Genomic DNA, 24209 nt, shown 5'->3' with positions numbered 1-24209 from the left:
TAACCTCACTTCTAAGTGACATGAAATCTCAGATCCAGAATATCAGGGATGCCAATGCTTATGCAAAAGAAATACCAAGGTCACCAACTGGTTTTCAGGCCTATTTTCTTGGATTCCTCAAGGCCTTCGGTCTATCTTTCTTGGAACATTTCAGTTTTTGCTCTCTATACTAATAATGGGACTTCTTTGTTTATATACTAATTAGATTAGTACTATGCTGTATACTTCACCTTTGTGAATAAAAACCACTAAGACTCTTTTAAAACCCCCTAATAGTTGGTCTGATCACGTTCATTCCTTCCATCAAAAACTGCCCCAGACAACGCCCCCATTCAACAGATGAGAATGACGCCCATCTCCCTATTTCCATAGAAATGGAAGGAATGAACTAACAGTGGGGATCTGAAAGAGTGAAAAGCCTAACTACCGAAATGGCTTCCTTAATGCTACGACTGCTTAATAGTTCCCTCTGCATGATTCACTCTAACTTGTTTTCCCTCTTGCTATACAATGGCCCTGTCACTGTTTTAGCTGCTTAACTGCCTACATGCTTAGCAACCCCACCCCAATGACTGTATCATGCCCTAAACAACTCGTCCCTTAAGCCAGGAGCTATGTTTCAGGTGAAGAGTCAAGGAACAATAACCACAGGAGAATGACCTCCAGAGTTTCTCTGTGGCACCAGGTAAGCCTGACCAGGTAAAGGAGGTCACGGGCTGATGACCTCCTAGACCACCAGAACGTCCCATGACACCAGACGGACTCATTAAGATTTAGGAGGAAGTTTCACCAGAGACCCCTGTTGATTGTTGTCACCTTTATGCTCCAACCCCTTTGTCTATATAATCACAAAGCCCCAATCCCCAGATGGGTTCACAGTCTTTGAGACTTCAGCCTGCTCTGGTACCCTTTGCCTGACAAAGCAATAAAGCTATTCTTTTCTTTTGCTCCCAAGAACTCTGTCTCTGAGTTTGAATTCGTCTTTCCAGGTTACGAAGGCTGATTTTTCAGTAACAAATTGGCTCATCCAAAGATGTCCCCTGTCACTGTGCATGAAACCACTGTTTTCTACCTCCATAGCTTTTATCACTTCTGAAATCTTGTATGCTTACCTGATTTCTGCCCCTCCCATGTTCCATGAAGGCAGGAATTCCTTCTTGTTTTTCACTGTATCCTCAGTGAAGAGCAGTGTCAGGCACGAAGTAGATGTTCAGTAAGTGAATGGATGAGGTTAGGTTTTTGCCTTTTTCTTTGTACACTGTGTATTTTTAAACATAAGATGAGTATGACTACTTTTTTTTTCATTAAAAAAAGAAAAAAAAAAAAGCAGGTTACTGCAAACGGCAGTACCCTCAGCAAATCGTTTTGCGTTAAGACAAGTTTCCAGGTGAAAGCAATTCCCTCTTGGTACGGGCTGGGGACTCAGACCAGAGAGGGGCAACGCCTTATCCAAGTTTACCCAGCACTCAGCAAGTCAGACAGGGACCCAAATCGCCTCTTCCCCAAGTCAGCCTGAGCACCTTCCAGCTGGGGTCCACACCCAAGGGAGGCGGAGGAGCCTGGAAGTGGAGGAGGAGACACAGCAGAAAGAGAACAGAAAGGGGCGCAAAGTTGAGGGATGGCTAGGGCATGGGGGACGTAAAGAGGCGTAAACGGTGCAAGGTGACGGTGAGACGCAAGGTAGAGGACGGAAGGATACGGGACTGGGAACTGAGAGCTGTGGAGTCTTACGAAGGGGCAGAGGGTCACAGAAGGGACAGGAAGGACAGAGGAGTGCGTGAGGACGGGTAACAAGAGCGCCGAGTGGAAGGAGGCGACGGTGCGGAGGGAAAGAGCGGAGGGGAGGAAGAGGGGGCGGAGCGAGGCGGGGCGAGGGGCGGGCGGGGCGGGGCGGGGGGCGGTCGGAAGGCTGGGATCCCGGAGAATAAGGGTGCCGCTGAGCATGTGCGCCGTCTCCCAAGAGGACATGAGGCTACGGCTTCCTTCTTGACCGGCTTTCCCCCACGAGGCAGGTAGGTCGTGGGCCCCGAGGACTGGCGCCGCAGGGTTTGAGATGCGGCAGCGGTTGAGATGTCGCTCGAGCCGCGGGTTACCTAGACTTTGCCGCCACCGAGCCCTGGAGGTGGGGAGAGAGGGTGAGCAATTCAGGCCTGCAGCCAGAGTCCCCAACTCCAGCGTCCAGAAATGGAAAACGCTGTGGATCGGGAGCCAGAGCAACTTTGTTCTAGTCTTAGCTCTGCCAGTGGCTCCCTGCTTGACTCGGGGCGAATTCCCGCCCCTCACTGTCCTCCGTCTACCACCTGCAAAGTGAGAGGGCCTTTGGATAAGGTCTCCCTAAGTTTCAGATTGTCTTAAATTCATTTCCTTGACAAACTTCCTTTAAGACTTGTCCCTTGATTTACCAGCCAAGTCCGTCCCTCAGCAACAACCTGGCTGCACTCTGAACTCTGGCCCCTCAGGTTTCAGCTGAACAAGTTGGATTTCTGCAATCAGCTCTGTCTGGGAGCAAAAAGCAGCCTCCAATCTCTAGACATTAGTCTGAGGAACTTGTTTTCTGTGCACTGAGTCAGTAATCCTTTCACTGGCTCTCCACCCAGGCAGGCAAATCATCTGGAGCTCAGAGAGGATTTAAAACAAGCACAGCCAGGCTCTGTCCTGCCTTTTATCCTGTGCTGTACAGGTTCACCAAAATCAGTTTTTAAAAATCCAAATATGTCTAATACTGGAGGTTTGGGTTCTAGTCCTGGCTGTGCCACTGACTTGCTGTGACTTTAGGCAAGTATCTGCCCCTCCCTGGTTCAGTCTTCCCAGTTGAACAGCCAGGCGGTTGGTCAGATGGTCTGCAAAGACTCTTCTGTCTTTGGCATTCCTAACAATAGTAATAGCAGTAGTAGTAATTGTTTCCTTACCTTGACCTACAAGGCCCTGTCTGAGCTGGTCCCTATCTACCTAAAGCACCAGACTCCTTGCCCTGCCTGAGGACCTTTGCACTTACTGTTTCCAGTGTCAGGAACATTTAACCACCTCCATTTCCTGAATAGTCAGTCATTCTTCAGCTCTCCACTGAAACTTCAGTTGCTTAGGAAGTGTCTCCAACAACAAAGACTAGATTGGGTTTCTGGATTTGTATCCTCATGGTCCATGCTGCCTTCATTATGCTTAAGTATTATTGTATTTCTTTTCAAATATCTGAATCCTCTCTTCTTTAATGCCTGTAAATGCCTTGAGGGATAGAAATCTGTCCCTTTCCCAGCACCTGGCACATAATAGGTAGAATGAACAGATAATTTCATTTATTCCAGCAATCTTGTGAGGTTGGGTCATTGTGCTCTTCTTACAAATAAGGAGACAGGGCTTCAGATAGTGACACTTAGAGGGTCATACAGTAAGTTGGCAGCATCAGAATTTGAATGCAGATTATCATACTAAGTGAAGTAAGTCAGAGAAAGATAAATACATCACTTACATGTGGATTCTTAAAAAATGACACAATGAACTTATTTACCAACAGAAACAGACTCACAGACATAGAAAACAAACTTACGGTTACCAAAGGGGAAAGAGGGTAAAAGAATGAAGTAACGCCATTTGCAGCAACATGGATGGACCTAGAGATGATCATACTAGGTAAAGTAAGTTAGAAAGAGAAAGACAAATATCATATGATATCACTTATGTGTGGAATCTAAAATATGATACAAATGAACTTATAAAACAGAAACAGACTCACAGACATAGAAAACAAATGTATGGTTACCAAAGGGGAAAGAGATGTGGAGGGAGATAAATCAGGAGTCTGAGATTAACAGATACAAACTACTATATATACAAAATAGATAAACAGCAAGTTCCTACTATATAGCACAGGGAACTATATTCAATATCTTGTAATAACCTATAATGAAAAGGAATATATATGTATAACTGAATCACTATGCTATACACCAGAAACTAACACATTGTAAATCAACTATACTTCAATTAAAAAAAAATTTGAACCCAGTCTGTCTCTGATTGTAAGGCCTGAACTTCCACCTTATCTGCCGTCTCATTCTAGGATCTCTGCTGTGAAGACATTACCCAAGTGCCAGCAGATCTGACCCACATAGCCTGGAAAGAGAACACCATCAGGTTGTGGGTGGTCTTGTCCAGCTCAGTCTCCCCTCGGCTCCTGGGATCTGAGGCAGACCTGGGGTGAACTGCCCCCTCCTGCAGACCCATGGCACGCCGGCTGCAGTTACGACTGCTGACGTGGGACGTGAAGGACACACTGCTTCGGCCCCGCCAACCCATGGGGGAGGAGTATGCCACCAAGGCCCGGGCCCACGGGCTGGAGGTAGAGGCCGCAGCCCTGGAACAAGCCTTTTGGCAGGTGTACAGGGCTCAGAGCCTCAGTTTCCCCAACTATGGCCTGAGCCATGGCCTCACCTCCCGCCAGTGGTGGCTGGATGTGGTCTTGCAGACCTTCCACCGCGCCGGTGTTCAGGATGCCCGGGCTGTGGCCCCCATCGCTGACCAGCTGTACAAAGACTTCAGCAACCCCTGCACCTGGCAGGTGTTGCAGGGGGCTGAGGCCACCTTGAGGGAGTGCCAAAAACGGGGTCTGAGGCTGGCAGTGGTCTCCAACTTTGACCGACGGCTGGAGGGCATCCTAGTGGGTCTTGGCCTGCGGGAACACTTTGAATTTGTGCTGACCTCTGAGGCTGCTGGCTGGCCCAAGCCAGACCCCCGCATTTTCCGTGAGGCCTTGCGCCTTGCTCAGGTGGAACCGGCGGCAGCAGCCCATGTTGGAGATAGTTACCCACTTGATTACAAGGGAGCACGTGCTATAGGCATGCACAGCTTCCTGGTGGCTGGCCCGGAGCCTTTGGACCCTGAGGTCAAGGATTCTATACCCCAAGAACACATTCTTCCCTCACTACCCCATCTCCTGCCTGCCCTTGACCACCTAGAGAGCTCACCCCCACAGCTTTGAGTCTGGTAGGGGAAGTGACTGGTCCCAACAATCATTGGAAGCAGGGAGCCCCTTCCTTCTCAAGATCTGGCCTTTGCCCCTCTCCCTGAAGCCTCCATATCGCATTCTGACTATAAAGCAGTGAATGCGGGGCTTTCAGTCCCGCCCCACTAACCAGCTCCTGGTCTCTGAGATGTTTCATTCATCACACCTGTGTCCCTTTTCCATCATGAGTCCTCCTCACCTCCCCCAAGATTCATGAGAGCCCAACTGGCTTCAAAACTAGCAGTTTTCAAACTTTGTTTTAATAGCAGGGTCTTTTGTCCTAGGAGAGCTTATGTGGAACCCCAACATGCAAAACCAGCAAAATGAGAAACAGCTAGGGTTGAAGCAGAGGTCCTGGGGCCCCTCATTCAGGCCCCAAAGCCTTTGCAACTCTCCCCCTGGGAAGCCTGAGGTCAGAGGAGCTTAATTTGAACACCCAGAGCTAAACTGAACTGTGGGGACACTGTCCTCTAGGACACGTAGTCTGAAGGGAAATATTTAGACAAAGAACACCCTAATTATAGTCATGAGAAGAAACTTGATGTATGCCTGCCGTGTGGCAGGTACTCTGCTAAGGCCTCCTTTATATGCATATATAACCTTCAGAGCTACCAAGTGGGCCCAAGTCGTGTGACTTCCACCTTACAAGCAAGGAAACGGATTCATGGGTTAAGTAGCCCGCCTGAGGTCACTGCAAGTACCTGCTGGAGCTGGGGTTCCCGTGTAGGCATGTCTCTGACTCCAAAGCCCATCAGCTTGACTGCTAGGTTGCAAGTAGAAAGGGATCTGTGCCACGTGAGACAATGCAGTGGAGATTCAGGGAGAACAGGGAAGGTGTCCTAGGGGGCAGCCTGAAGGGCACCCTACTCGTAGGGATATAGCATGGAGGTGGGGAAGCACAGGGAGGGCTCTGGAGGGACCCTGAACTGGGGGTGGAATGTAAGTGGGCAAAGGGGTAAGAGGGGCATTCTGGGCAGTGGGCCCGTGAACTGTGGACTGAAGCTCTTTTCAGACTTGGCCATACCTCTTGCAGGTCTGTCTTCCTTGGGCTTGGTGCCAAGGCCAGGTGATTCAGAATTAATTCCCAAGTGTCAGGCAGTGAGGACATGGATCATGAGCTGTGGTCTCAAGAGCTGCAAGGGCCTCAGAAGTCATGTCTACCAAACAAGTTGATTTGATCCACCCACTGTTTCAAGTAAATTATTGAGCAAACTTAAGGGTGGGGAGGGCTCTGGCCCCCATCTCTGAGCCTAGGAGCCCTGTAGGTAAGATTGCCTATGAACTGTGTTCCCAGATGAAACAAAAATAGGAGGACCCCTGTTTTAACGTGGCCTCCTCAGAGAACAGTAAGGAACTTGCCCTTGGACCCAGCTACGCAGGGCACCGAACCCTGTCTCAGGCTCTTTCAGCTATGTATGCTGAGCTGCCTCCTGCTTATATCTGGGAATATGGATGAGGACGAAGAAGGCATCAATTTCCCAGCAAATGCACCGCTAAGCTCTGAGCTGGCACGTGGGGGCTTTTTCCAATTACCAACAAAGAACATGAAAGAAATCTTTCAATCTTTTAAAAACTTTAATAAAGTACATGTTCCCTAAGGCTGGCCCTCTTACTCCCTCAGCTCTTTCTGGTTTGAAGACCTCACCCCGCGTCTCCATATTATGTAAGAGAAGGCTTAGGTGGGGGCACTCAGCTGCAGTTGGGGGAAGATTTGTCCCTTTTTCTACAGGCGGTCACGGGCTGGAGGCTGCGTGGCCGGTGGGTGTGTTGCAGACAGGTTACCTGGAGACAGGATCCCCTGAGCCTTCTGAGTAGACAGGCAGGACCTGGGGAAGGATAGAGCCCCCACCAGGCCACAGTCCTCTGGCCAGCAGCAGCCTGGCAGGAGTTCTAAATCCCTTCCAGATTGTTTTGTGTGTTAGAAAAATAGTTTCTCTATGTGCCATGTCATGAAAAGGATTGAGAGGCACTGAATTAAGGGGACGAAAGAGCTTCAGTCACAGGCTTTTCTGCCAGAGAACGGCTTATACTGGGGATGGTGATTCTCCAGAAGAATCCACCACATGCACTCAGTGACCTGTCCACCCACCCGTCCATCCATCCATCCATCCAACCATCCGCTCGCTTGCCAAATGTTTATTGCATACTCACTATGCACCAGTCACCATGCTGGATGCCAGAGTTAAAGAGGTGAACAAGACCCTCAAAGGGGCAGATGCATGGTGGATTCTGGAGACCAAGCCCGGGGATGTAGCAGGTTCCTCACAGATACCCAGCATTTAACCATTGTACGTAGAACCCCTCCTAAAACTGCCCATTAGGCACAGGCAACATTTGAGGAAGGGACACTGGGTAGAAACATGGCCTGAAAAGGTGGTGGGGAGGCAGACCTGGCCTCTCCATGGCCAAAGGTCAGCGGACGATGGAAATGGTCTGGTCAGCCACAGCAAAGACTGGGAAGAGGGGTCCAGGGAAGGATGTGTGGTGGGTGTGGAGCACCGTGCCTGAGGCCGGCTCGTAGAATAGCAGCTCCTGTGCCTGCAAGTCCAGCAGCACCCCCAGCCGAGCTGGGCAACGCAGCAGCCCCAGGGGCTCGTGCTGCCCACCGTGTGAGAAACGGAATTCCTGGTCGTAGCGGGAGAAGACCCAGGAGAAGGCATTGTAGCCCAGACGAGAGTCATTGCCTGAACCCTTGCGGGGCAGCTGGCCTAAGGCCACACCCACCTTATAGGCACAACTGTTCTGGACGTTCACCACCCAGGCGTGCAGCCCAGCCTGGAAGGAAGGGGTGGCTAGGGCATTGGGCCAGTGGTCAAAGCGCTCCGGGCCATCTGTACAGGCCTTGGACTTCTTGGCATTGAAGGTCAGGGTCCTTCGATCATCTGACAATTGCAGGAAGGGGCTGACAGTCCTCTCATCAATACGCACATCCTCCGTGCCTGCCAGAAAGAATTCTCAGTTACCCAAGGCCCACCCTTAGCCCTGACCTGGTCCTGTCACAGAGCAAAGGGCTTCCTCACCACTCACTGGCAGACAAGCCATTCACTCTCCCTGAGCCTCAGATTCCTCATCTGTAAAATGGGGATCAAAATAGGACTTATCACAGGGTGGATGTGAGGATCTAATGAGATGATACATATAAAGTGCCTAGCGTTAATAGGTGCTCAATAAATTGTGGCCATAACAACAGGAGTTACTTATTAGTCCAAGACCCTCATCTATAAACTCTCACAGAAATAAGGCCCAGAGACAAGAAGTAAGTTGCCCAAAGTTACAATCCATGTTGGTGGCAGGGACAAAATGAAGACCCAGCATTTTGTTCCTACATCTAGCATCTAGCACTGATCATACTGCATTCTAGTTGGGCATTATCTTCAGTTTCCAGATCAGACTTGTCCTAGTGACATGGTCCCTGGAAGCTTAGAAGCATCAGATATGCAGATTCCAGCAAGTAACTAAAAGGGACTGCTGGCACATCAGGCACTGCTGGAGACTAGAATCTAGAGAAGACAAGCTACAGCTTGTACTAACATTTTAAGGATAATGTGCAGGGAGGGAGGGATAAAATTGAGAAAGAATTCAATCCATTAACCTAACATTCCTGTAACTTGTGCAAATACCACAAGTGGGAGTGTGGAAGCGTCCATCTAGCTTGGGGGAAGCCTCAGACTACGTGGGAATTCCTGGAGGCAGGAGACCATGTCACTTCCACCTCTGCAGCCCTAGCATGCAGCACAAGGCCAGGCCCACAGTCAGGCTGAGTCAATGTTTGTTCAGTGAGTAAGTGAGGCAAATCCAGGCAGCTTAATTCTTGCTCCAGATGCTCTCCAGTTGTCCATCAATTATATCTTCTTAAAGAGAAACTAGGTTTCCAAGAAATCATACTGAGCTATTGCACTAGGGCAGGACAAAAGGAGGATGTGATTTATAGGAACAAGATTTTTCACAGACCTAACCACGGAGCAGGGTGGTTTGCAAACAGGAAGGACCTGGCCCAGCTGCCCCAGGCCTGTCCAGAACCTGGGCTCTACTGACAAGCCTGCATCTAGCATCTCTGGTTGCTTAAGCCACCATCCCAGATGCACTGGTCCCCACTGTGACCCAGCAGCAAACCTCAGACAGACAGAAGCCCACTTGCTCCAACTGGTACCAGGCTCTAGCAGCTCCTAACCTGAGAGGGTCCCGAGAACAGCTGTCGCCCAGAGTTGGGTCAGTAGTGGGCTCCGAGTGCACTTCTCATCAAAGTTTAACTTTTCTGACTCCTGGGGATCCAAAATGCCTTCTGCTTCCTCGGTCCTTTAGCAAGAAGGAAAAAGCAAAAGCAGAGATTTAGGAAGGTTCTGGAAATATATCTGGATCAATACAGGGTGATGGGATGGGGACAGAAGTAAAATCCTCTTCCCGTGAGGGTGACACCAAGAATGGCAGCCAGGCCTCATGAAGGAGCCCTGAAAAGGGGCTGGAGCCACAAGGAAAGGTGGGCATTCCCTCTGTGCCCTGGAGCCAGCAAGGCAGATGATTTACAGGGAGGTAAGTACTTGGTGCCAGTGTTAGAACTTGGAGTGTGTTCTGTGGGGGAAGCAATTCACCAGTGTGTCTCAGTAGGTTAGTAGCAGAGCTGGGACTAGGACCTGAGCCTCTTGTACTGAAGTCTTTCCAATCCACCAATCTGCATGGAGAAAATTTCGCCTCCCTCTAAGACCTATTGCAGCAAAGCCTCTTGGTGTGGTCAGAAGGCACAGCCACTCCTCTGCGCTTATAATGCAAACACTCCTGAAAGATCGTGCAGGAAAGAACTACCAGTTATCACTCCAGCCATAAAGTAGTCACAGTGCTTTGCTCCCAATAACTACCTCTCTTCAGCTCGCAGAGGGGACTGGCTTTTGTTCGAAGGAATTTGGGAACATGAGATGCCCAGGAGGGGAGTACTGCCAGTTTTTAGGCAGCCAGACTTCGGGTTTGCTGTTTTCTATATAGAATCTTATGTGATCTTTGCTATAACCTGGGAGGTAGTTGTTATCCCATTTGTCAGGAAAGAAGAGAGATTCAGAGAAAGCACTGAGCTAACTACAGGAGTTAGATTCAAGTCTTGCCTTCATGAGAAAACAGAACAAACCCAGGCTAGAGTCCAGGCACCATTCAACATAATCTTTCCCTTGACCTGAAGTGAAATCTGAAGGGGTGTAGCAAAATGAGGCTCTGTCACAGAGCTCTGCAGACCTCTGAACTGGCTTCTGAGAAAGAATCTTCTTACCGCCTTTAATCCTGAAGATGGCTTTGAGTTTAGGCAGCAGTTCTGAAAATACACACTCTCTTCCCCAAATCTCATGGCTCTGTCCATAAACGAAGGTGGGGAGAGAGAGGGTGGGGCATGTCTCCCCTCATGGATGCAAGCTGTTTTTAAGACTGTCATTGACTGGCCTGGCTTGGGAGGAATGAGGTGAACAGGGCCCTGGAAAAGCTGAGAGCAGGCTCTGGTTACAAAGGCTCTTTGTACTCAGGACAAGAGAGGGTCTGTTGCCATCTTCTCAAAGCACCAAGGCTGGCACTGGAGGAGCTCCAGCTATCAGGTGAGGAGGAAAAAAGAGCCAATGTCAGCAGTGCTAAGTCATCATCAGATGGTCCAGCTACCTCAGGGTACAGAAGGGAAAACCTGTGGCCTCAAAGGAGCGGGAGTGAACTGGGGCTGGGACACAGCAGGGCGGTGGCTGGGACCAGAAGTCCCAGGATGTGCAGTGGGACCTGCTGCCGAGCCAGGCCAGGGCTGAGCTCAGCCATGGACGTGGAGGCAACCTTGGGGCCAACAAAGGCATTTATCAGACAAGTGAGTTCCCAGCTAGAAGGCGCCTGACAGGTTTTGAAAACAGTATAGTCATCCTTCTCTATCCTGGTGGGGATTGGTTCTAGGACCCCCATGGATACTAAAATCCCTTACAGTCAGCTCCCTGTATCCAAGGTTCCCCAAGTGCAGATCCTAAAACATTCAAATCCATGGTTGGTTGAATCCGTGAATGCGGAACCCATGGCAACCGAGGGCCAACTGTGCTTTGAGAATAGGCACCCTCAGTCTAAAGGCACAGAGAACTACAAACAAAACTTTAGCAACTGTCAAGCAACTTTGCACAGATCGTAGGAATGAACAAATGAATAAATATATTGCTGTTGTTGGGTTTGCACTGCGAAAGGAGAATGACATAAATAAAGAATGGGGGAAGGCAGAGGAAAAGCCCTGTGATGTCTGACTGGACTCAGAAGTTGTGATACAAACTCATGAATAAATACGCTACGTGCACACGCACTCCTAGCTCTGTCTGCTGTCCACTGGGAAGGCCTGGAAGCCACGACACATCAGTAGCAATTAACACACCTAATGCCCAAATCTTGGTTTTTAAATACTATTCCCCACTAACTGGAACCAAGATTCCCTGGAGAAATAGCTGATTCCAGGGCTGACGCAGGAAACAAACAAGTTGGGCCTGAAGTATCTTCTTGTGCCGGACAGCAAGAAAGTGCTCAAAGAATGATGAGGAGCTGTCAAAAGGACACAGGATCCCGCTTAAAGGGATCTTCAAATCTGGGATGATTTGAAGATCAAAATTAATAGTAGTAACAGATTATAATGCATTGAATAAAATAAGAACCCATGAGTCAAAAAAAAAATCAATGAGTCTGTATTGATACTAAGCAAGTGAGTGAATAAACAAGCAAACTAATATAATACTGTATGTCAATTATACTTTAATTTAAAAAATTAATATCCCTCATAATGAAACAGAATGACATCATGTGCCCCCTGGTGTGACAGACTGAGGACACATCACTTATGAGATGTTCCTGCCAGAAATACATAACCTGAATCTAATCATAAGGTATCATTAGATAAATTTATATTGAGGGATGTTCTATAAAACTGTCCTAGACTCTTTAAAGGTGTTTAGGCAAAAAAAAAAAAAAAGAAGGCTAAGGAACAATTACAGATTAAAAGAGGCCAGATGCATCAGGTTAAAAAAAAAATCTCAACATTGTGTGGAACATTTTTGTCATAACTGGCAACATTTGAATATGGACTATATCTATATGTTATATAATAGTATTATATCAACATTTGAGCTCCTGAATTTAATAATTATACTGTATTAATGTAAGAGAATGTCTTTTCTTAGGAGATCCATGCTGAAGTATTTAGGAATAATATGTCATGCTTTCTGAAACTTATTCTCAAATAGGTCAGAAAAAAATAAGCTTTATATACCTATACTAGATGGATGGTTAGATAGATATAGATAGATAGACAGACAGAAAGACAAGAAGAAAGACACAGACAAGAAAGACAGACAGCAAATGTGACCAAATGTTTTCAATGACTATTGCTAGGTAAAGTTCATTATAACATTTTGGCAAATTTTCTTTAAGTTTAAATTTTTCAGAACAAAAAATAAAGATAAAATTGTTTTCAAAAACCAGATCAGCTTGATATTGAGATCAGACTGTATTAGAGGAAGATGATGAAGATAACAGAGAAAGAGAAGTCCAGCAGAAGTACAGAAAGACTGTAAGGGGGAAAAGTAGAAGCAAGCCAAGCATGCACTAAAAGGAGACAGTAAACTAAATTTGGGTACACCCACACTGTGGAATACCTCACATACTTTCCAAAAAGTGAGGCAAATCTACATGAACTGACATGAAAAGATTCAAAGATAGACAGCCTGATAAGTCATAAAATGAGTATAAAGCAATCTGTGTTTAAAAAAAATTTTTAAGAGGCAAAAAAAAAAAAAGGTGCTACATACTCTCCTCTGACTAAACATAGGAAAGTCCACAAGACACATATCTAAAAACTGATCACTTCTAGGGAACAGGGCTGGGAAGAGGTGATGGAGACACTGTTAATTTCAAGTGGTTTTATATTGGTGAAAATTTTCTCTCTCTTGTGCACATGTATTGTCATTAAACTTAAATTAATGATAAGAAGAAAGGGCTGTGGTCCCCAAAGGCAGCTCAGAAATCTCACACAGACAGTGTAAGAATTTAATCTCTTTGCCTGGAAAGTTACATCTTCTTGGCTGCTTTCTCAGGTTTTTGGGTCTCAGAATCTTTCAGAACCTTTCAGAACCCAGGTAAGGCCTGGTGAAATTCTTTTATTATTGCATAAGTAAAATGAAGTTTTGAGTGGTAATGTAGACTTAGATTTCAAAGGTTTTTTCATCAGAGAAAGGGGAAGTGAGGCAGAGAAGACAGTACTGGGTCAGGTATCAGGTGTGGGTCTTAGTCAAGCCCCTGCCCCACTCTGAGCCTCAGCATTCTCATCTGTAGATAGGGGTGGTAAAACCCTCCAACGGGTGACTGTATATTTTTTAACAGAATAATGTTTAAGAAAGCCTGTGGTAAGCCTCTGACCATAATTATTTATTTCATTGCCTTTCCACATGGATCTAAAGCAGCTCTCCAAGTTAGGGGCAGGAAGACCCCTGTCCGTCAAGCCTGGCTCCAGGGAAGCCACTCAGCTGCCTCCCCCGAGTTTCCTCCCAGGAGTGGCGGAGCCTGTCGGCAATGGACTAGGTAGAGAGGCCTGAGGCCATGCTTCCCGTGACTGGCCAAGCAAACACCGGGGGCCACACTTACCGCTCAAAAATCTCCAGCTCCTTCTGCTGTGAGGAAAGAAAACAGAGTCAGGCTGGGCTCCAGACAGTCAAGACTTAAATATAATTAACATGAATGAAAGTTTCCATGTGGACAGAGACTCTAGAATAAAAACTTCTACCCAGCACAAAGCTGTATGGGTCCTTCTTCCCATACCTCCTCCACCACACACACAAATGAATCCCTCCATCCCGTGTTCCACGGGGTCCTGGCTTTCCCTCAACTACACTTCAGGACAACCACATATTTACCCAGCATCTCATCCCTCAGCAGGACTGTCAGGTGCTTGACAGCTGGGACTCTTTCTGAATCTTCTGCTGTGACTGCCCCAGGGATTGGGACAGAATGTGCTCAGTACATGGAGGCTGTCTGATGAAATGAACACAGTCTGGGACAGCCATGGAAACCGCCCCACTTGAGCTGCAGTGGGACAGCTCGGTTGTTCCATGTTCTCATTTGTCTGCTTGGCGTTATCTCCTCAGATAGTACCTTAAAACTGTCCAGTGTACCTTAAAATTGTCACCTTAAAACTGCACGTATCCGCATATCTCTATAAAATACTTTGAAAGGATATGTACCAAAACATTGATCATGGTACTTTCCGGGTGGTAGGATTGAGGGTGAGCTCTGTATTTGTATTTGACCCCTTGTCAGTGCGGTGTTCTCTCTGTGAGCTTCTGACTCTCTCCATTCCCCCCAGCACACCTCCGCACTTCCTTTAACATAGCTGTAACTCTTGCCTTTCAGGCATCAGTTTCTAAGTCACTTCATTCAGGAAGCCTTCCCGGACTACCACACCCCTCAGGTCTAGACTGCAGGGACCCCAGCTCCCAGGAATGTCCTCTGCCACAGCACATATCCCTCCATATCCTAATTATCAGTTTATATTCATCTCTTCCATAAGGCTGTGAGTGGCTGACAGCTGTAGTCTATAACTCCACCTCATAGCACAATGCTTAGCATACAGTAGGGACTCAGCAAATATTTGCTCTCTATTGAAAGAACAGTTACCAGGTGCAAAAAAAAAAAAAAAAATCCATATAATTTTATTCCCCTGCCTCATCCCTATTCCAAATTACCATTTTCCACCTACTTCCAACCAATAAACATTCTCCGTGTTTTCAGACTTTTGGGGAGTCTGGCCAACTAGCTGTGTCCTCACGCTTGCCTGACTTACAATCAGCTGGAAGTCATCCAGATGGGTAAGCATGTCCACCAGGCTGGTGCGGATGGCATCGAGCTTCTGCAGCGCCTCGGCCCAGTGTGCTCGCTGCGTCAGGATGCTCTGGTGGGCCCGCTCCTCTTCATCATGCACCTGTTCCAGCAATCTCTGCTCCTCGCTCTCGCACAGACTCCTCACCAGACCCAGCCGCTGGATGACCAGTTCCCGTGCTGCACTGGCCATGCTCTGACAAGGGATAAAATAAGAAGTTGGGTCCTAGTAGAGCCCCAGTCAAGATTAGGAGAGTTTGGAATCAGCTGGACGGTGTGCTGAGATTGATTAGCAATGTCTGCCATGGGCACAGTAAGGGCAGTAATAGTGCTTAAACCATCTGAACCATCCCAAATCCGCTTTAGGGTAAAGAAATGTGAGATCCAGACATCCAGACCATATCTCATGGAGCCAGGATGACAGAATGGAAGAGCTGGACAGGGTTTAGAGATTAGCTGGAATCACCTGCCTATTTCACAGTTGGCAATCCCAAAGCCCAGAGACCAAGGCCAGAGAATCACAGAATTGCAGAGCAGAAAGGTTTAAGAAGTCTGAATACCAACAGTAGTTCAGTTGCTATTTTGACCATGTCTGAGGACAAAAAGCTCATTACTTTCCAAATCTGTCCGTTCCAACTGCTTCCATGGTAGAAGTCTTTTCTGCCACATGAGAGGATTGAAGTTATTTCTCAGTCAATGAAGTTGACATGTGTCCTCTAGCATCTAGCACAATGTCTGGCACAGAGTAGGTACTTGAATATTTACTGAATGGGAAAGTTTTTTCTAACTTAGTCAAAAATCTCTTGGTAGTGCTCACATGCCAAATCAGTGGCAGAGCTGGGGCTAGGACCCAGATCTCTTGATTCTCAGACCAACGCTATTCCCCCACATCAGTGCCATCTGGTAACCAGTCCTCCCCAAAGGCATCTGTTGCATGAAGCACCTGCACTCTTGCTAGACAAGTAAGAGTAGAATAGTTTCCTTCATGCCAGAAAGCCAGGGATAGCCAGCAGCGCTCCTCGTTCCCTGCCCCTGAAGACCTGCTACGTACAGTGCAGGGCACTATTATCCCTGTTTTTCAGAAGAAACTAAGACCCACAATTTGCCCAATGGGGAAGAGAGTGGCTGAGTGAATGGCCAAGTGAACGCAGGGGTTCAGACTCCAACTTCAATGTTTTTTTGAGGCCACATAACACAGTGGTTAGGAAATAGTCTGTAGAGACAGTGACTAGGTTTAAATCTTACCTGTTCCACTTACTATCTGTGGAACATTAAGCATATTACTTATCTTCCCTGTACCTCAGTTTTCTAATCTGTCAAATGAGGATAATAATACTACCAACCTCATAAGGTTATTGTGATGATTAAATGAATTAATACATATGAAGTAAATAGAACAAAGCCTGGCACATAATGTTAATGTTCAATGACACTGGCTGTTGCTCTCTCTCTATCCCACCTCGATGCCTTACCCACGGGTGCGTTTCTGCAGCCATGGTTGTGCTATGTGATCAGCATCAAGGAGAGACCCAAGATGCATCAGATACTCCCTGACTAGAAGACTGCAGTCAATTTCAACAATCTCCTTGAGTCATTCCCAGAAAATAATAGCAGAGAAAAAAGAAAACTTTGCTTTCCAAAGATATGCCAGAATAAACCACAATCTTTCCTAGAAAAAAACACAGAAATGCTGGGAAAATAGTCCAAAGCATCCTTGTAAAAGTGAAGCTGGCAGCTCAGAAAAGGAAACCCTGTGCAGTCCAAAAGTAGAAAGGAAAATGAAAACCAGTGTAATCAAGAGCCAAGGACTCAACTAGTTGCCCTGAGTGTGGCTTGTGATTCACTTCAGAATCTTATGCTCATCTAAACCATCATACAAAAATGAGAGCACAATAAAGATTTCTCTAATCAAAAGTGGAAAATTTCCTATGAATGGGGGAATTTATTAAAAGATGTACTTTAACTAAAATACTGGACAACAGACTGTAAGGCCAGAGGGTTACTGAGTGAAGCATTCTTAGGGTACTTATTTGGGTTGATTCATTTTAGACACTTATTTGTGTTAAAATCTTTTTTTTTAAAGATACTTATTTTATTTTTAGGTTTTTTGTTGGGGGGGTAGTAATTAGGTTTATTTATTTATTTTTTTTAAATGGAAGTACTGGGGATTGAACCCAGGACCTTATGCATGCCTAGCATGCACTCTACCACTGGAGCTATACTCTCCTCCCATTTGTGTTAAAATCTTAAGGGGACCAAAAATGGACAATAGAATATATAACTTTCAAGCTAGCACATGGAAAAAGGAGAAGGGGTTGATTTACTCAAAAGAAAGCAGAAAGGAAGAAAAAAGGCATTAAAAAAAAGCAGGCTGTATAAAAAACATAAAATGATAGCCATAAATCCAAGTATATCAGCAATCACAATAGTGCGAAATTGATTAAACTCCCTAGTTAAAAGGCAGGGATTATCAGATTGGAGTTTGTTTTTTTTTTAAATGAAACAAAATCCAGTTACAAGACATACCTAAAACAAAGAACATAAGAAGTTGAAAGTAAAAGGAAAGATAGTGATATATCTGGAAAACATTTGTTGGTAGAGTAATAAATAAAGGACAAAATAGTCTTTAAGGCAAAAAGAATTCCGAGGTATACAGGTCACTAAAAAGTGATAAAAGGAATGTTTTACCAAGAATATGTAACAAATCTAAATATACACATTTAATGGATAGGACCAAAATATAAAAAGAATAATTGACAGAATTATAAGGAAAAACAAACAAGTCCACAGCATAGTATGAAAATGTAAATGCCCTTTGTCAGTAATCAATAAATCTGGCAATAAAAAATTAGTAAGTGTAGAGATTTGAACCAATTAATAAGCTTAATTAATAGATGTATATAAAATCCTACACATTTTTTCAAGTGAATATGAAACAGTCACTTAAGTTGACCATATTGCTTTTTCCCTGTACTTATTCACTTAGTGATTTCATCCTTCCCCATGGCTTTCACATTATACACTCACACACTGGTGAATCTCAAATTTATGTCTCCAGCCCAGTCCTCTCCCAACTCACATATCCAGCCACCTACTCAACATCTTCACTGGGATGTCTAATAGGCGTCTCAAACTTAACATGTCCACAACTAAACTCCTAATCTCCTCCTCCACCAACCATCACTCCTTCTTTACCTTGGTAAACAGCTGCCCCAGCCTTCCAGTCGCTCAAATCCAAAAACCTAAGTTATCCTGATCCCTCCTGCCTTTCTCTCATTGCCCACATCCAATCCATCTGCAAATCCTTCTGTTTGTTCCTTCAAAATATATGCAGAATCCAGCCACATCTCACCATCCCTACCACCATCACTCAGGTCCAAACCCCTCTGTCTCTCATCTGGATTACTGCAACAGCTTTCTAATTGGGTCTCCCTAATTTTACCTTTGCTGCCTCTGGTCACTTGGTCACTTCTCAACACACAGCAAGAGTATTTCTTTTTTTTAATTTTTAATTTTTTTACTGAACTTTTTAAAATAGTTGATTTATAGAGCGCTTCTTTTAAATCTTAAGTCATATCATCTTTCTGCTCAAAAATTTCTAATGAATTCCCACTTTCCCCAAATAAAAGACAAAGCCCCTATGTGGTCAGCAAGGATTCTACCCAGCTCCCCCCACTGCTCACCTCTCTGGCTTCACCTCCTTTGCCTTCACACTTGTTCACTCTGCTTCAGCCTCACAGGCCTCCTGGCTGCTACTCCAACATGCCAGGTATGCTCCCACCTCAGGGCTCTGGCACATGCCTTTCCCCCTTTTTGTAACACTCTTCCCCAGATATATGGTCCATTCCCTGTCCCCCCTTAAACTCCATGCAAATATCATTCTTCTTAATTAGGTGATTCCCAATCACAGCATATGTAACTACAACCCCCATCCTCAACACATCCAATCCCCTTCCTGCGTTATATTTCTCCATAGCGCTTATCACCTTTTGACATAGTATATATTTTATTTGTTATTATCCCTTTCCCCTAAATAGAATGTAGGCATCATGAAAACAAGAGTTTTCATACGTTTTATTCACTGTGGAATCTCTAGGACATAGAAGAGCAGTGCTTGGCATGTGGTAGGCTAGGGATTTATTAAATAATCAAACAAATGGCAAAATGTTGTAAGTAGTCCCCTTAAGTCAGCATCTAATACAAAAGGGTCTGTCCAACATTGGACTGAGGTACTGAGGTCCTAGCCAGCGCAGTTAAGACAAGAAAATAAAAAGGATGAGGAAATCTTTTTATTTGAGTGTGAGAGAGACGGAGAAATTATCATGCAAAGAGAAGTAGAGATGGACACAGAATAGCTGCCTGGACTTCTAGCAGCTTTCTCTTTCCTGGTTCTAGTCCCCTTTAGGTTCTGAACGACTCTTGTATCCGGCCAGGAAATTCCCCGTTTTGCTTATGCTAGTTTAACTGCAACTAACTTGCAAACAAAATCATTTATTTTTTGACCAAAATAGTGCCAAGCCTGCTCCATGTACTGTTGGGGAAGGAGGGAGGCGATGTGCAGAAAGAATTTCATAGCCCCCGCCCTTGAAGGGCATGCTTGAGAGTAAAGATGTAGCAGTGGCAATGGGTCAACTGAATAAAGGATCAGCAGTGAGGTGTAGCAGAAAGAGCACCTCCTAGGAGTCAGGAGATCCAGGCCATAGAACTGACTCTGGCAGGAGTCTGTGAGACCTTGGACAAGTCAATTAACCTCTAGGGGACCCACTTCCCCATCAGTAAACAAGGATGTTACTGCCACCTACTGCATAAGATTGTCATAAAGAGTCCATAGCTCACTTTATCATACTGGAGTTGAGCACAAAATAATTAGATGGTAGAAAAATGCTACCCCTCCTGATCCTTTGCCCGCAAAAAGTCTTCTATCAGAGTCTTGCACCAAGTGTCTGCTGGGAATAATCCTCTCTGCCCAGATCGTAAAACCAAGCTCAGGGAGAGTGGAACCATCCTTTCTGGGTATCCAGCTGTGTTAGTAGCACAATGAGTCTGTGAAGTTGGGAAGGGACCCTAGACTGGTCCAAGCCCCTAAAGTTGAGGTCCTGTCCTAGGAGGGGGCCCAAAGGAGAGGGGAAAGGGGAAGAATTACCTACCACTGCTCTCTGGTTCTTCCCTGGCAAGACATCAGCCATATACTTGGTGATGGTAGCACTCTGTATTTGCAGCCTCTCACACTGGTCCACAATCTTGTTCTGTAACACAAATGACACCCATGGCATCTTGATCCATGTTGATCCATTCACTCCATTCTAGTGTTTTTTTTTTCTTTTTACCCCACCTCAGCCACCCACTCCCATGGTCATATCTCAGACCTCATCATTATCAAAAACTATACCACAGCCAAAATCTTCATTTCAAGGATCCCACACCCTGCCCACCACTTCCCATCCTTCTTGAGCACAAACTCTAGTCTCCATTCCAACAGTTCTTCAGCTTAGTTGGAGTCACCAATACACTAGTTTTACCACTTTTCACTGTCCATCATCCCCTTTTGTGGCCTTGCCTCCCTCTTTACCCTGAAATCCTGTGGTCCATCATTAAGATCACTTTCTTACATACACTCTCAACCCTTCTTTCATACCCAGCTCCCTGACTCTCCACACCTGCACCTGAGGAGAAGGTGCATGGTTTCTCACAATGCTCTTCCCCAAAACATCCCCATTCATTAAACAGCGCTGTCAATCACCAGTCTCATTACCCAAACCACAAACCCAGGAGTTACTCTCCAACCCCACACCTAACCTATCAGTGAGTCCTATCAGTAGCATTTCTAGAGTCTTCCTCTCTCTCTCCTCTGGCCACTTCTGCTCACCTCTACTTCTGCTGTTCCACCCACATCACCATCCTTTCTCACAGGAACTGCTGTGACAGCCTCCTAACTGGGCTTCCATTCTTGAAACCCTCCCACCCTAGTTAGCCACTGTCACCTTTTGTAAGGAAATCAGATCAAGTCACATCCCCACTCAAAATCCTCACAATGGCTTTCCAATTCACCCACAGTGAGATGGTAGCCAACAAGGCCCTACCTGATGGGACTCTGCCTATCTCTCCTATGTCACCTCCTACCATTCTCCACATTGGCCTTCTTTCTGTTTCAATAAATACACCAAACTTGTCCTGACCTCAGTGCCCTTGCACCTGTTGTTTCTTCTGTCTCCAGCAGTCTTCTCTCTCATATATATGTCTCACTCCCTGACTCCATTCAGATGTCACCTGACCATCGCCATACTCCATTCCCTTACTTTATTTTTCTCCCTTGCACCTTTCACTCTCTGACTGTATTTTATCAGTCTGTTTTTTTGTGTATTTTTTTTTAATTTCTCCCCTCCTCCATCACAGGAACAAAAGCACCATGGCTTTGACTTGTTCTCTATGTCCTACTTCCTAGAAGAAAGTTCCTATACATCGAAGGCCTTGAATAAATATTTGTTGAACAAATGAACACCCACTTCCTTGGCCACAAGAGGTTCAGCAGTTCACAGCTCCTGAAGCTGTAAGCATCTCTCGTGAGAGCAGGAGAGAGTTTTAGAAATGAAGACGCTGACTTGCCCAAGGAGATATAGCCAGGGCCCTGCTTCGCCAACACCATTTCTCCAGGTAACAATTGGAGTTCTTCCAAGCAGCAGCGCCCCCACCATTTCCCCTAACAGCTTTGCCCCAGTTACATCTGCCGAAAGGAAACTCAGCTATCTCTTCTAGGCAGCTCTTGTAAATCCTTCTTCACACAATTAGGAATTAGTCTTACACTTTATCGGTCAAAATACGAAATTAAAGAATGGAGTTGACTGGTAGGAAGTTGTGACCACCACCCATCATGGGATTGAGACTAGCTTCTGAAAAGCTACAGGGCAGGTATTCAGAAGGTAAGAGAGGGTTGTTGAACTGGTGTTGTTTTTGCCCAGTTCAGTAACAATCTTGCTCAGAGGCAAAATTTCTTTGCTGGCTAGAGGGATGGGGAAGCCTACAAAAGCCATACTCTACTAAAAATTGGAGGGAGAAAGGGCAAGACTCATCTCCCTCCAGGCAAAGAGATGAACATGCTAATGGCCTCAGGAGGGTTCGGGGAAGGTGCTCCTTCCTGAGCAGAGTGCATTTCAAAACAAACACCAGGCCTGCCATCCTGGCCCAGCCTTCACCCTTTCTACCACTCAAATTCAACTTCAATGGTACTTTTTTTTTTTTTTAAGGTTTTTATTAAATTCTCACTTCCATTAGCATCACTTCCTCCCTCCAACCACTGAAGCAAAGAAGTGGTTTTTTCTGGCCTAGTCAATGACTGCCATGGTCCAGCCTCTGAACGTTAGTAACCTTGGAGGAGTGATTGCCTTGTTCCAGGCCTCAGTTTCCACATCTGTAAAATGTAGCTTGGACCACCACTTCAAAGGCCTGTTCTGGATGGGATGAGATGATGGATATTTAAGTGCTTGAGAATTTGCAAAGTTTCTATCCATTGTACAAGTTCGTTACCCTATATTGTCCAAGCCTTTTCTCATCATCACTGTTGTGGATAGTGGTGACAGGTAGGACCAATCAGGAGTTTTCAGGCGAGGCTGAATAACTGAAACCCTCGGCCCCTGCACCCTGTCCACTGTGTTTATTACAATCCAGTCTGAGTACTCAAGTCCTCAGCAAGAGCCCTCAGGCCTCACAGATGGGCAGAACTCCAGGGAGAGGCTGGCAGAATCAAGTCGGTTAATCAAATTGCAAGGAAATCCCCAGGGACCACAGCTAGGGTGGAAAGAGGGAGGAAGCCCACGGTGACTTGACTCTCCAATCTCAGCAGCTTAGGGCAGGTTGGTGACAAGAAAGTGACTAGCTTGAAGTCAAGCTGAAAGTGAGGAGAAAGAAATCCTAGGTGAAGGGTTCCAGTAGGAACCTCCCCACATCCTCCCCGCCCTCTTCGCTTACCCTAGTGAAATCAGCTTGAAGTACACTCCAGGTCAACCTTGAAAGGGAAAAGAAATCACCTCACCAGGAAGTCTGAAGGGTGGACAAGGGGAGGTGCTTTGAGTCGAGGGGCTGAGGAGAAAGGAGGCACCGGGTTTTATTAGAGGTCAGTTTCCAACGGCGCGGAAGTTGGGGTACACCTTGTCCCGCACAACTGGAGAGAGTGGGGCCCTTTACTGCCCAAGGCCAGACCCATCGCACAACTCTAACAGATACGAGCTATCATTGCCCCCAAACTAAAAATGAGGACCTGAGGCTCAGAGATTTACGAGACTCACCGGGAGGACCTAACAGAGGAGGGATTCGAACTCCGGTCAGCCTGACTCCAGAAGCCACACCCGTAACCGCCTCGCTCTACAGCCAGTGCCCGGACTCCCGGACGGGCCGCCGGGAGCTCCCGGCCCCAGGCTGCTGGGTGCGCGCCGGGCCTCGCTCAGCGCCTCCCCGCCGGCGCCCCCCTTCTTCCGGAGCCCACCGCCCGCCAGCGCCCACACCCGCTCACCCGCAGCTCTTCCGCGCGCTCCTCGGCCCGGCGGATGCGGTGCCCCCGGCAGCGGCCGCCCAGCCCCGCGCAGGCGGCGCACACGGGCCGTCGCTCAGAGCAGCAGAACCAGCTCAAAGCCTGGCCGTGCTCTGGGCAGAGCGGCCCCGGCTCGGACCCCGGCCCGGGCCCCGGCCCCAAGCTCTCCACGGACATGGCCGAGCGCCCGGCGCCGCGCGCTCCACCTGTCGCAGGTGGCGGCTGGGTGGGGCCTCCCTGACCCCGCCCCCGGGCCCTGCGGAGCGCGCAGCAAGCGGGCGGCTGCGCTTCCTCCCGCCGGACTTTTGCCGCCCCATGGGCGCCCGCACCCGGACCGGATCGCGCCGGCTTCAGCAGTCTTTTTGATTTTTTTGCTGAATTAAATTGCATCGTATGCGTGTTTGTTTTATAAACATAAAACACCAAATATTAATGCGACTGTAGGAAATTGAGCACTATTAATTGAGCACTTATTAAGTGCCAAAATTTTGCTAAGCGCTTTACAAGCGTTCCATCATGTAATACTCACAACAGCTCTTTTTAACAGGCAACTTGAAACAAGGAGCTTAAACCTAGGTTCTGGTATCAGACTGTCTGGGCTGAAATCCCATTTAGCTGTTCACTGGCTGAGTATCCTCCAGGGTCTCACCTGTAAAATGGGAATTACATGGGTAATTACCTCACAGACTTGTGCTGAGGATTAAATGAGTTAAAACACAAAACAGTATCCGGAGCAAAGTGGCTGCAATTGCTAATCATCTGATAATAGCACAAGGAAAGTACCACTATGATCCCTAATTTTATGAAGGTTAAGTACTTTGCCAGGGGGTCACAGTT

General features: G+C 46.7%; 2 protein-coding genes across 2 annotated transcripts; one reads left to right on the top strand and one right to left on the bottom strand.

Moving 5' to 3' along the window:
- The first annotated feature begins 1908 nt into the window (after positions 1 to 1908).
- Positions 1909 to 6597, top strand: HDHD3 (haloacid dehalogenase like hydrolase domain containing 3). Its single transcript, XM_010997400.3, has 2 exons — positions 1909 to 2012; positions 4058 to 6597. Exon 2 carries the CDS (start codon positions 4220 to 4222, stop codon positions 4973 to 4975), a length of 756 nt encoding a protein of 251 aa, XP_010995702.2. The 5' UTR covers positions 1909 to 2012; positions 4058 to 4219; the 3' UTR covers positions 4976 to 6597.
- BSPRY (B-box and SPRY domain containing) lies at positions 6556 to 23578 on the bottom strand. Its single transcript, XM_031450233.2, has 6 exons — positions 23355 to 23578; positions 19999 to 20097; positions 14817 to 15047; positions 13622 to 13647; positions 9171 to 9295; positions 6556 to 7938 (listed from the first exon to the last, which is right to left on the bottom strand). Exons 1-6 carry the CDS (start codon positions 23547 to 23549, stop codon positions 7412 to 7414), a joined length of 1203 nt encoding a protein of 400 aa, XP_031306093.1. The 5' UTR covers positions 23550 to 23578; the 3' UTR covers positions 6556 to 7411.
- Between the last annotated feature and the right edge of the window lie 631 nt (positions 23579 to 24209).

This window comes from Camelus dromedarius, chromosome 10, assembly GCF_036321535.1.
Source record: "Camelus dromedarius isolate mCamDro1 chromosome 10, mCamDro1.pat, whole genome shotgun sequence".
NCBI lineage: Eukaryota > Metazoa > Chordata > Mammalia > Artiodactyla > Camelidae > Camelus > Camelus dromedarius.
The sequence above is the reverse complement of the archived record's forward strand: the minus strand, read 5'-3'. Positions and strand labels throughout refer to the sequence as shown.